Source organism: Salvelinus fontinalis, chromosome 36 (genome assembly GCF_029448725.1).
Source record: "Salvelinus fontinalis isolate EN_2023a chromosome 36, ASM2944872v1, whole genome shotgun sequence".
Lineage (NCBI taxonomy): Eukaryota > Metazoa > Chordata > Actinopteri > Salmoniformes > Salmonidae > Salvelinus > Salvelinus fontinalis.
In genome coordinates this window covers 16,663,160-16,675,681 of record NC_074700.1, presented here as the reverse complement: position 1 = coordinate 16,675,681, position 12,522 = coordinate 16,663,160, and the positions used below count along the sequence as shown (strand labels likewise).

Sequence of the window (12,522 nt, the reverse complement as noted above, 5' to 3'; positions counted from 1 at the left end):
CTTACTCACCGCTTTAGCACACTCTGCCAACCCTGATGTCCTTGCCGTTTCCGAATCCTGGCTTAGGAAGGCCACCAAAAATTCTGAGATTTCCATACCCAACTATAACACTTTCCGTCAAGATAGAACTGCCAAAGGGGGAGGAGTTGCAATCTACTGCAGAGATAGCCTGCAAAGTTCTGTCATACTTTCCAGGTCTATGCCCAAACAGTTCGAACTTCTAATTTAAAAAATTAATCTCTCATTTGGACGCCTTTCCTTCCAGTTCTCTGCTGCCTGCGACTGGAACGAATTGCAAAAATCTCTGAAGTTGGAGACTTTTATCTCCCTCAACAACTTTAAAAATCTGCTATCCGAGCAGCTAAACGATCGCTGCAGCTGTACATAGTCCATCTGTAAACTACCCACCCAATTTACCTACCTCACCCCCCATACTGCTTTTATTTATTTACTTTTCTGCTCTTTTGCACACCAGTATCTCTTCTTGCACATGATCATCTGATGATTTATCACTCCAGTGTTAATCTGCTAAATTGTAATTACTCGATTTATTGCCTACCTCATGCCTTTTGCACACATTGTATATAGATTCTCTTTTTTTTCTACCATGTTATTGACTTGTTTATAGTTTACTCCATGTGTAACTCTGTGTTGTTGTCTGTTCACACTGCTATGCTTTATCTTGGCCAGGTCGCAGTTGCAAATGAGAACTTGTTCTCAACTAGCCTACCTGGTTAAATAAAGGTGAAATAAATAAAATAAATTAAAAAAAAGGAGACGTCTATATACAGTGCCTTCGGAAAGTATTCAGAACCCTTGACTTTACCCACATTTTGTTACGTTACAGCTTTATTCTAAAATGTATATATATTTTTTCCCTTATCAATCAACACACAATACCCCATAATGACAAGCAAAAGCAGGTAATTTTTTGTTGTTATTGCTAAATATCACATTTACATAAGTATTCAGACCCTTTTCTCACGACTTTGTTGAAGCACCTTTGGCAGCGATTACAGCAACAAGTCTTCTTGGGTGTGACACTACCAGCTTGGCACACCTGTATTTTGGGCGATTCTCTCATTCTTCTCTCAATTAGTGTGAGATTGAGGGCATTTCACTTAGATTGTAGGACTTCCGTGGTGTTAAGCATATCCCAGTTTAGGTCACCTAACAGAACAAACTCTGAAGATAGATGGGGGGCAATCAATTCACATATGGTGTCCAGGGCACAGCTGGGAGCTGAGGGGGGTCTATAACAGGCGGCGGCAGTGAGAGACTTATTTCTGGAGAGAATAATATCTTTCTGTGTTAAATATATGTCCAAAAAACCTAAAGCTTTCTTATATCTCATAGATATAGGACAGACACTTCAAAACCTTATTATTTTTATCTCCATTCATAAATCTGTAATTCAATGCGCCTCAATGGACTATAGCAGTAAAGGCCACATTCAATTTTTTTTCAAATACTTTATTCGTTTTTGATACCTAAAGGGTTCTAAAGTTCAAAATCAAATAGGTAACTGATCCATGGTATGACCATCTTAAAACAATTCCATATGTTATCTTAGTAGAAACCCCCCCTCCACCACAACGGCTTAGTCTCTGAGATGTTTTAAACTGCTTGGGAAGACATTCACAGGCATTTGTCATACTCATGAATAATGTTAATGATATGTTTATTAAATTACACTCCTATGAGTGTGTAGATAGGAGCCTGTCCGTATCTCTCAATCACTACTAAGACGATAGCTTTCTGAAGAAAACGGAAAGTGTACTCATGTAGCATGAGGATAGAAAAAGATCAGAGGGGAGGGTTCAACTGTCCTGTTCCGTGTCTTTACTAATGTCACAGCAGCCAATCAGGCCTGTGGACCATCTCTCCAGTCGTGTATAAAAAGACAGCCATAACCTCTTGACTCTCACTCTTATCTGACACACAGGACGACAAAAGGACATGCTATTCACAGAAGATGACGATGACAAAACTGTGTCTCATAATCTCTCTTTTATTTAGAGCAGGTAAGACATTGTGTGGACAAGATTTGTAAAAAATTCTGCTGGAATAAGGGTACATAATGTTACGGACCTGTAAACGCATGAATCTGATGTGTAGACTTTGATTGACATAAAACATGTCTTTTTTTCAGTGTTGTCCATTGGTATCATTACTCAGTCTGATCTTTTGAAGACCTTCATCCCTGGAGACACTGTTGATTTGAAATGCTTCATCTCTGGGACTGGCGGAGACTACTACAACTGGTTCAAACTAACAGTAGGACAAGCTCCAGCGATGATAGTATCTCTTTACCTTGACTCAAAAGATCCAACGCTCTACGGGGAGTTTGACAACAATCCTCGGTTTTCTGCAGAGAAGAACGGAGACAGCTTTGTGCTGACCATTTCAAATGCCAAGCCATCGGATGTGGGGATGTATTACTGTGCTGCACGTGATTATGATGGCATGATCTTTGGAAATGGTATATTTCTGATGCATAAAGGTGAGTAACACAGAAGCTATTATGGAATGTTACGGTCTCAGTGGCTTTGCATATGGAAATTGTGAATTTCATTTGTAATTAGAAGTTCATTAGGACTTTGGTTTTATTGAGTAAAAGGTGCAGGGTCCAGGAACCATCATGTTACTCAGCAGTCTGTGTCTGAGTCAGTCCAGCCAGGAGACTCTGTGACTCTGAACTGTACAGTACACACTAAGACCTGTTCAGGAGATCACAGTGTCTATTGGTTCAGACATGGCTCAGGAGAATCCCGTCCAGGAATCATTTACACCCATGGAGACAGGAGGGATCAGTGTGAGAAGAACCCTGAGGCTGGGTCTCCTACACATAGCTGTGTCTACAACCTCCCCAAGAGGAACATCAGCCTCTCTGATGCTGGGACTTACTACTGTGCTGTGGCCTCATGTGGGGAGATACTGTTTGGAAACGGGACCAAGCTGGAGATTAATGGTAAGTGATACGTCTTTACAGTTTTTGTTTATATCTATTGTTTAATCTACTGTGTCCAACTACATACAGTACAAGTTATTTATATCACATAAGAAAATGTTTTCCCAGACAATTACGGAGACCCTCTTCTCTTGGTGTACTGCCTGAGCTCAGCATTGGGTCTCTCGTTTATCCTGATCATTTTCCTTGGTTACATCATGTACAAGTTGAACAAGAGAAAGTGTCTGCAGTGCAGAGGTAAGAGATATCCAAGTTAAATGAACTAATGATGTATGTAGCATGTAAAGTCCTTCATTGAAGATGCTCTTCTTTGACATCACCAGATGTATCTGTAATGGAAAGAGAAGTCGTATCTTTATATTTTCTGTCTTTCTTTTCAGGACCCGTCTCTCAGACAAGAAGTCCAGCAGTCTCTTATTCAGATACAGGGGTAAGTAAAATTCCTAATATTTTCTATTACTATGTAAAAAAAAAAAAACTTGATTTAATAATAACGTGTAGTCATATTCTCCCTCCATTTTGTAATTGTTCTTCACAGGCCCACGATGCAGACAGTCTCCATTATGTAGCTCTGAATCTGAGCAACAATAAGAACAGGTCTAGAAGACAGAGAAGCAACATGGAGGAAGAGACGGTGGTCATATACTCTGGGATCAGACAGTAGAACTGGATGATTGAAACAGTTGTCCTTTCATATCAGATAGCTCTTTAACTTGCCCTAACTTCATTAGCTTTGTATGAATGCTTCAGTAAAATGTGTTGAAATCAGTGGTCATAGTTTTTCGAGTGTAATATAAAGTGCAAATAGAAAAATAAAACATTTCCATCTGTTAAACCAAACTAATTTGAATAAGTTGAACTCAATGCATTCTGTTCACACACCTCTCTGGTCATAGTGGAGGGTGTTACAGTGACTTTCCACTACTGGAAACTAACCTTTCATAGACCTTTAACCCAGGAAGACTGACCTGCAGCAACACACTGCACTCTACTTTTCCTCTCAGGGCCACCGTACTGTTCACACCCCTTACTGCAACAATGGTCTCTAAACACAGAGCTTACAATGTAAAGGTCAATGTCTTCACATGTATGTGAAGTCAGGTAGTCCCTTGCATCATGTTACAGTACAAAACGTAGACCCCTTTCAACATAATCACTCATAGTGAAAGTGGCACAACAGCCCCCACCACAGAAGGAGAACAGGCCAGTTATAGTGTAGGAGGTTTTCTTCTTTGTTTTCTCTTTAAGACATAGGCCTACAGATTGCATGCCACACACCCCCTGACATACACAGCAACACATTTACATGTACTCTGCGGTCTGCTATGAACAAAACATTAAGCTGTAGCTATCTACACTTTGGTAAGGCCTGTTGGCCTTTTGCACAGGACCCTCTCTGTCTTACTCTCTCTCCCTCTGTCTCTGTCTCTTTCTGTCTCTCCTCATGTGGTTTCAGCAGGATCTTAGCGGTGTCAGTCAGATGTATGACATACTCTTTTACTCTTCATGTTGTCCTTTTTATCAACAATATAACACTATTTTTACGAGGCATCTAGTTAATTATACATAGTCGACTGAAATCTGTATAAAAACACAATTAACTATTTATTAGGTCATTTGACCTAGATATCTGAAGTCCGTAGTTAAACACAAACCGTGGTTTGAAGTGTGATGTAAAGTATCATCATCACCTGGGCCAATAAGAAAGAGCCTCCTTCTAATTATATAATGGGAGGGATTTTATCTGTCAATACATTACAGAATAAATAGTATATGAGGTATTGTTGTTTAAGTAAAGACTATTGACATGTTTTCTGTTTCTCTGTGTTACTATGTGACTGTGTGGAAGTGATTGAGGCCCTAGAGGATGACAGTGTCATAACATGTGGCCAACCAGGTCCCAACTACTGTATGACTCCCATGGACCACAATGGCAAGAAAAACATTAAGTAAAGGATCCACTGACTCTTGCTGTTGTGTCTCTTACTTTGGGTGGACAAGCCCTTTGTTGGCCAGCTGCAGTACATAGTATTGTAGACAGTATGAGCTGTAGTTAGACCTAATAAAGGATAAATCCACAGTAGTCACATTGTTTAAAAAATAAAACTGAAAATCAACATATTCAAACTTGCTATGTGATAAAGTAGTGCAACACAGAATCAAGCTGTACAACAACATAAGAGGACAGTGTTGGTTCCATTCATGGTCTACTTGGCGGCCTACCGAGTGTTCAGCCAATCAAATTTGACAATCAAAATTAGACGGTACCTGAGATGAACCAATGAACGCAAACGCAAGTTTCCATTCTTTTCTGTGGAGAGACTGCATTTTACACAGGTCAGTCTCGTCCCGTGAAAGCAGGATGAATACACTACTCACATTTCTTTTGATATGGAAAGCATGTCAATAACATCTAGCTCAATTGACTAATGTTATACAAGTTCTCTATACATTTAAAGTGCTCACTATAGGCATTTGGTAAATGTAATAAATGTAATAAATGCAGTAAATATAGTGTTTTTTTTCAGGTGCATCTCAAACACCAGATCTTGTTCAGTCCACTTCTTCCCAGAAAGCAGAGCTGGGAGGCAATGTGACTATTGAATGTCACATAACTAGTGAAAACATAAACTACATGCTATGGTACAAACTCACCACTGGCATGGTGCTTCAGTACATCACTAAATGCTCTAAGTACCTGGGTGATGTCCTATTCAACAATTCATTTGATGACTGATTGGCTGTGATGGCAGGCAAAACCACATTTCACCTCAACATTTCTGCCACAAAGGGACCTTGGGACCTACCATTGTGGGAATATATTCTTGAATCACATGCTCGTTGATGATGGAACCATGTTAATGCTGACAGGTGAAAATATTACAAATACTCTACCTAGGAGAATCCCATCCCATCTAGGAATCATTTACACACATGGAGACAGGAGTAATCAGTGTAAGAAGAGCCCTGAGGCTGGGTCTCCTACACAGAGCTGTGTCTACAACCTCCCCAAGAGGAACCTCAGCCTCTCTGATGCTGGGACTTACTACTGTGCTGTGGCCTCATGTTGGGAGATACTGTTCGGGAACAGAACTAGGCTGAAGATCAAGGGTAGGTGATACATCTTATATCTTTGTTCATATCTATTGTATAATCTACTGTGTAAAACTGTATACAGTACTAGTTATTTAGATCACATAAGAAAATGTGCAATCATCCTGTAAGGCGTGTGTAACTGGTGGCAGGGAAGTCAGACGCAGGAGAGCAGAACTAGGTAATAGCCGGAGCAGTTTAATTGTAAAACAAACGGCATATTGAAATAAATAAACATGGGTACAAAACCCGATGCGCACCAGTAACATGTGCACAAGAACTTACAATAAACCATTCCACACAAAGACATGGGGGAACAGAGGGTTAAATACACAACAATAAATGAGGGAAACTGAAACCCGGTGTGTAGGAAAACAAGACAAAACAAATGGAAAATTAAAAATGGATCGACGATGGCTAGAAGACCGGTGACGCACGCCGCCGAACACCGCCCGAACATGGAGAGGAAACGACTTCGGTGGAAGTCGTGACACATCCATAGTTACTTTACTTCAATCATCATATTAATTTTCCCAGACAATGGTGCAGACCCTCTTCTCTTTGTTTACTGCCTGACCTCAGCACTGGGTCTCTCGTTTATCCTGATCATTGTCCTTGGTAGCATCATGTACAAGATGAAGAAAAGAAAGTGTCTGCAGTGTAGAGGTAAGTGAAGTCCATATAAAATAAATGAATATTGTATGTAGCAAGTAAATTCCTTTTTAGAATTTGCTCTTCTTTGATATCACCAGATGTATCTGTAATGGAAGAAGCAGTTGTATCTTTATATTTCTGTCTTCCTTTTCGGGACCCGTCTCTCAGACAAGAGGTCCAGCAGTCTCTTCTTCAGATCCAGGGGTAAGCAGAATTCCTGATGTTGTATTACCATAAAAACATATAGTAATATTCCTCACCATTTTATAATTGTTCTTCACAGGCCCAAGATGCAGACAGTCTCCATTATGTAGCTCTGAATCTGGAAACAAGAAGAACAGGTCTAGAAGACAGAGAAGCAACATGTAGGTTAAGATGGTGTACTATTGGATCAGACATTAGAACTGGAGCCTTAATTGTTAACTTCATTGGCTGTAACTGTAATGAATTAGGTGCATTGCTTCTCTGCAAAACTCATTTGACAATGACTTTCTTGTGAGAAGATACATGAAGCATTTAACAATAATCAGAACAAAGGTGTAACATATATGCTGGGAGTCGGAAAGTAATTTCAGGTGGTGAGTTTAATAATAAACGGAATATAGAACAATATAACAAACACGAGTGGCGTATAGACATGAAACACATAGTCAACACTTTAATTTTATTTAACCTTTATTTAACTAGGCAAGTCAGGTAAGAGCTGCCTGTGGAATGGAACTAAAGGAGTGTCAGACATAGGGGAGGTAATCAGTGAAGTGATGGAGTCCAGGTGTGCCTAATGATGAATGCCAGCTGGGCGTAATGATAAAGGCCAGGACCGGTGGTTCCTAAACCTGCGAGAGTAGACATGGCAAAAGGAAGGTATTTATTTAGGCCGTACTCGGGCATCTTTATGTTGCAGTGATGTACAGTTTTTTTCTCTTCTCGTGCAACTAACACCAGCTCACACACACAGCAAGCTATTTACAGGTACTCTGATGTATTTCTTAATTAAGAAGAACAAAAGACATGGTAGTAAGTCTTTTAACAAGTAAACAAGAAGAGGTTTCAAGTGTTTTAAATGTTCTGTCATTTTTCTTTTACCGGGGACCCCTTCTCAGCAAAGACAGTATGTGAAGCCTCATGCCAACACGTTAGACCAACAGGTTAGCAGGATGAGACAGGGCAAGAGTATTGAAGAAAACGATTACAGCATTAGATTTGACCCATAATCTGAATTCTCTGAGTCCTAAACGGTGATAATGATGCCCTGAACTATACTGCCTTGTAGTTCAGTGACAAGAAGAGTACCAAGCCCAGGAGACGGTGGAGAGAACAGAGGAAGAAACCATCAACTCTGGTGTGAGTCATCAAGACAGTATGTGACATATGAGGGTTCTTCAATTAGCATCATTCTAAATTAAGCCCCACACCTCCTTTGAACTCCACTTTGATCTTGACAGAGCCAGCATGAACTGACTATTATATACATTTTCATTTATTGTAGGATGTTATTGCAGGGGCCTATTTTCGCCTAATATAAATGTATAAACATTCAGGTGCAGAGCATAATTGTCCAGCAAGTGTGAAAGCTGATACTAGGATGGTTTCAGAAGTCTCAAATCCTTTGCAATAGTGGTTGAGGTTGACTGACTGTTTAATGATTTTTGCAAATGTCTGAATTCTTCCTTTTGATGATAGTAGTTGATGGAACTCTGTAATCTGCCTTTATACTTGTGTGATATTTCAATGAACATGTTTTTATTTCCTAGTTTAATGACATGCCTAATTCTTACCTCTTATTTGCACCAGGTATCAAATGATCACATCTTTGTTTTGTCAAAAAAGGTGCCAATCTCACCAGAGTTCACTTCCTCCTGAAAACTGCCTTCTACAGACCTGAAGTGAGAAATACAATGTAAACCCCCAGTGTATGTCACAGAGGACATATGTACCAGTAGTCTCAGCCACCGACCCAAATGCTAGAAAATACAAACCAGTAACTGTGATTTTACATCATTTGAAGAGCTGCTCTAACTATGTTATGCCACAGGACACATGTTAGATTGTAGTTTTTATCACGTTTTATGCCTGTTCAGACAGCCAATAATATCACTCTGTTCAGAGATTCCACCTACTTCATAATGATTACCCGATGAGTGTCATCATATAAAAGGTGCACTGTTGTCAGACCCACACACTGTACAGTTCAGAAAGGACAGTGAAATTATGATTATATATTGGACAATCTTTTTGTTTTACGGCAACTTTGGTAAGTAAGACATATTAATACGGTTCCTTTTTCTTTTCATGTCATAGTCTAATTGAATCAATTTGAATGACTATGTAGTCTGAATAATGTTAATGTATACATCTGTACTATGCCTTCGTCTGATTTATTTAATTTGTTTTCTTCACAGGTTGTGCACTTAAAAACGATGTAATCCAACCAGACACTTTGATAGTTACACAACTGGGACAAAGTGTATCTCTTTATTTTATTTATTTTTATTTTACCGTTATTTTACCAGGTAAGTTGACTGAGAACACGTTCTCATTTGCAGCAACGACCTGGGGAATAGTTACAGGGGAGAGGAGGGGGATGAATGAGCCAATTGTAAACTGGGGATTATTAGGTGACCATGATGGTTTGAGGGCCAGATTGGGAATTTAGTTAACACCCCTACTCTTACGATAAGTGCCATGGGATCTTTAATGACCTCAGAGAGTCAGGACACCCGTTTAACGTCCCATCCAAAAGACGGCACCCTACACACAGGGCAGTGTCCCCAATCACTGCCCTGGGGCATTGGGATATTTTATTAGACCAGAGGAAAGAGTGCCTCCTACTGGCCCTCCAATACCACTTCCAGCAGCATCTGGTCTCCCATCCAGGGACTGACCAGGACCAACCCTGCTTAGCTTCAGAAGCAAGCCAGCAGTGGTATGCAGGGTGGTATGCTGCTGGCAATAGTTCTCTCTTGCTTTTGTCGATCTAATTTGATGGTCAGAGTCTCTTGGTTCAAGCAAACTGTTGGACAGAAGCCTCTTCTCATGGCATCATCATATTATCGCACTCAAAAGACGTTATATTTCAACAATTTTACCAAGGACTTCAAAGACTAAACGGTTGAGTGTGAAGAGAGGTGTTGACAGCTGTAACCTGACCATCTCCAAGACAGAGTCAGGGGACTCTGCTATGAAAGCGGGCAAAGTCAAATTTGGAAAAGGAACTGTTTTAATTGTCAAAGGTAACTTAACTTCCTTCCCTAATTTGGGATATTATATTTTGCACCATTAAAATTGAAATATACTTTAGACTTTGGCGCTAAATGAATATACCAGGCCAATACAATATACACACTATGATCTTACTCCGTCACTCTCTTCAGGTTCAGAGTCCAACAGCATGTCTGTACTCCAGCAACCTGTGTCTGAGTCAGTCCAGCCATGAGACTCTGTGACTCTGAACTGTACAATACACACTGAGACCTGTGCAGGAGAACACAGTATCTATTGGTTCAGACATGGCGCAGGAGAATCCCGTCCAGGAATAATTTACACCCAGGGAGACAGTAGTGAACAGTGTGAGAAGAGCCCTGAGGCTGGGTCTCCTACAAAGAGATTTGTCTATAACCTCCCCAGGAGGAACCTCAGCCTCTCTGATGCTGGGACTTACTATTGCGCTGTGGCATCATTTGGAGAGATACTGTTTGGGAATGGTACCAAGCTGGACGTTGACTGTTAGTGATATTTCTGACATTTCTGAAATGTTCTAACATTGTATGCCTGGATGAACAAAATGTCCTGAATCTCCTCTGTCACTGTCTGTATTTCCACAGATGGTTGTAAGGAGGACCATGTTCTCTTGGTGTACTGTTTGGGTGTAACGTTGGCTCTTTGTGTCATCATCATTGTCCTTGGTTGTGTCCTGTATAAGATTACAAAGAAAACCTCTCTGCTGTGCAGTGGTAAGCGTTATCATTGCCCACAATATATGCTTAATCTGTAGGTGCAGTATACTTTACATGTTTTAGTAATGGAACTGGGTTAATTCAATGTATGATGGTGATGATGATCATGATGATGATGATTCCTTCATGTGTTTGTTTAAAAGGAACGCATCCTCAGTCAGGTAGTCTGGCAGTCCCCAGTTCTCATAACCAGGTATGCAGACCGTATAGTGAATTATTCTGAGTATTACTTTGATGAACTGTAAACAGATCCTTCTATCAGTTTATTTCCTAATGTCTTTGGAATTTGTTTTGCTATTCCTCTTAGGATCAAGAAGATGATGACACACTCTCATCGGTCCATTACGCTGCTCTGAATGTCATCCACAAGAAGCCAAAGACCCAGAGACAGAGAAGCACCTTGGAGAGAGACACTGTGTACTCTGGGCTGAGGTGCCAAAACATGGACTGAAATGTCAACTTTTACTCCTTAACTTCTTGAGAATACAGGGGGTGCTGTTTTCGCATTAGCATAATTTCCTCTACAGATTAAACTGCCTCTTATTCAATTATTGCTGTTACTATATGCATATAATTAATACCATTGGATAGAAAACAAGCTATGGTTTCTAAAACCGTTTCAATTTTGTCTCTGAGTGAAACATAAGTCATTTGACAGCACTTTCCCTGAGCAAGAAGAAGATTGCAAGATGTGTATGCTCGCTTCAACGCTCTGCCTATATATGGTCACGCCACCTATGACCCGAAACACACTTCATTCGTCTTCCTCTGGGTGTCAAGATGACATCAGAGGAGAAATTTTTTGTTTATCTTGTACTGACGTGAAATAAGACCTATTTCTTTAGCGTGACCGACAACTTCCGGTTTTCTGAAACGCGCGTTTTAGAGGTGTAATTGTCTTTTGTTATGCTGCCGTTACGGATGAAAACTATCTCCGTCTCGAAGTTTGTTTGATACATGTGACCATATCATCTTAACCTCTACCGAGTACCTAACCCGGATTCGGGAGCACCCCCCACCCCCCCCCCACACTGATTAGCATCGCTAGCATAGCGTCACAATTAAATAGTAGCATCTAAATATCATTAAATCACAAGTCCAAGACACCCAATGAAAGACACAGATCTTGTGAATAAAGCCACCATTTCAGATTTTTAAAATGTTTTACAGGGAAGACACAATATGTAAATCTATTAGCTAAACACGTTAGCAAAAGACACCATTTTTTTACTCCAACAGTTTTTTCCTGCGTCAGTAGCTATCACTAATTCGACTAAATGAAAAAATATATAGCCACTAACAAAGAAACAAATTCATAAGATGACAGTCTGATAACATATTTATGGTATAGCATAGTTTTTTTTTTTTTTAAATGTGCATTTTTCAGGTATAAATCACAGTTCTACATTGCAGCTGCAATCTGATATAGTGCTGATGCAGCCAGAACAATTACAGAGACCAACGTCATATAACTAATTACTTGTCTTAAAACATTTCAGAAAAAATACACAGCGTATAGATATTGAAAGCCCAACATCTGGTGAATCCAAACAATATTTCAGATTTATTAAATGTTTTATAGCGAAAACAAAATGTAGCGCTAAATTAGCATAGCCAAGCCAGCCAGAACCAGCTGGGCGCGCCCGACCAGTTCACATGCACGACAGATATATGAAATAACATCGTAAATTGGGTCTTACTATTGCTGATCTTTCATCAGAATGTTGATAAAGGTGTCCTTAGTCCTGATGAGTCGTTCAATCCATTCACAATGGCAACTTTCCCTCTTCATTTAGCATAGGTACTGGTCGACTAGCACGGTTCTGTCCAAAGTTAAAAAACTCACAG

At 40.0% G+C, this 12,522-nt stretch overlaps 1 protein-coding gene and 1 pseudogene across 1 annotated transcript; both read left to right on the top strand.

Annotated features, from left to right (window-relative positions):
* Positions 1 to 1,948: 1,948 nt before the first annotated feature.
* LOC129835305 (uncharacterized) lies at positions 1,949 to 3,854 on the top strand. Its single transcript, XM_055900896.1, has 6 exons — positions 1,949 to 2,024; positions 2,153 to 2,503; positions 2,621 to 2,971; positions 3,080 to 3,208; positions 3,352 to 3,401; positions 3,510 to 3,854. The coding sequence occupies exons 1-6, from the start codon at positions 1,976 to 1,978 to the stop codon at positions 3,633 to 3,635; spliced, it is 1,056 nt and encodes a 351-aa protein (XP_055756871.1). The 5' UTR covers positions 1,949 to 1,975; the 3' UTR covers positions 3,636 to 3,854.
* A 5,075-nt stretch (positions 3,855 to 8,929) lies between these two features.
* LOC129835309 (uncharacterized) lies at positions 8,930 to 11,237 on the top strand (annotated as a pseudogene).
* Positions 11,238 to 12,522: the final 1,285 nt, after the last annotated feature.

Bases quoted from the DNA above. Each gene is read 5' to 3' on its own strand.
- LOC129835305 (XM_055900896.1), top strand. From the start codon at position 1,976: ATGACGATGACAAAACTGTGTCTCATAATCTCTCTTTTATTTAGAGCA. The intron at 2,504-2,620 runs GTGAGTAACACA...ATTGAGTAAAAG, and splicing joins TATATTTCTGATGCATAAAG to GTGCAGGGTCCAGGAACCAT. The intron at 3,209-3,351 runs GTAAGAGATATC...CTTTCTTTTCAG, and splicing joins AAAGTGTCTGCAGTGCAGAG to GACCCGTCTCTCAGACAAGA.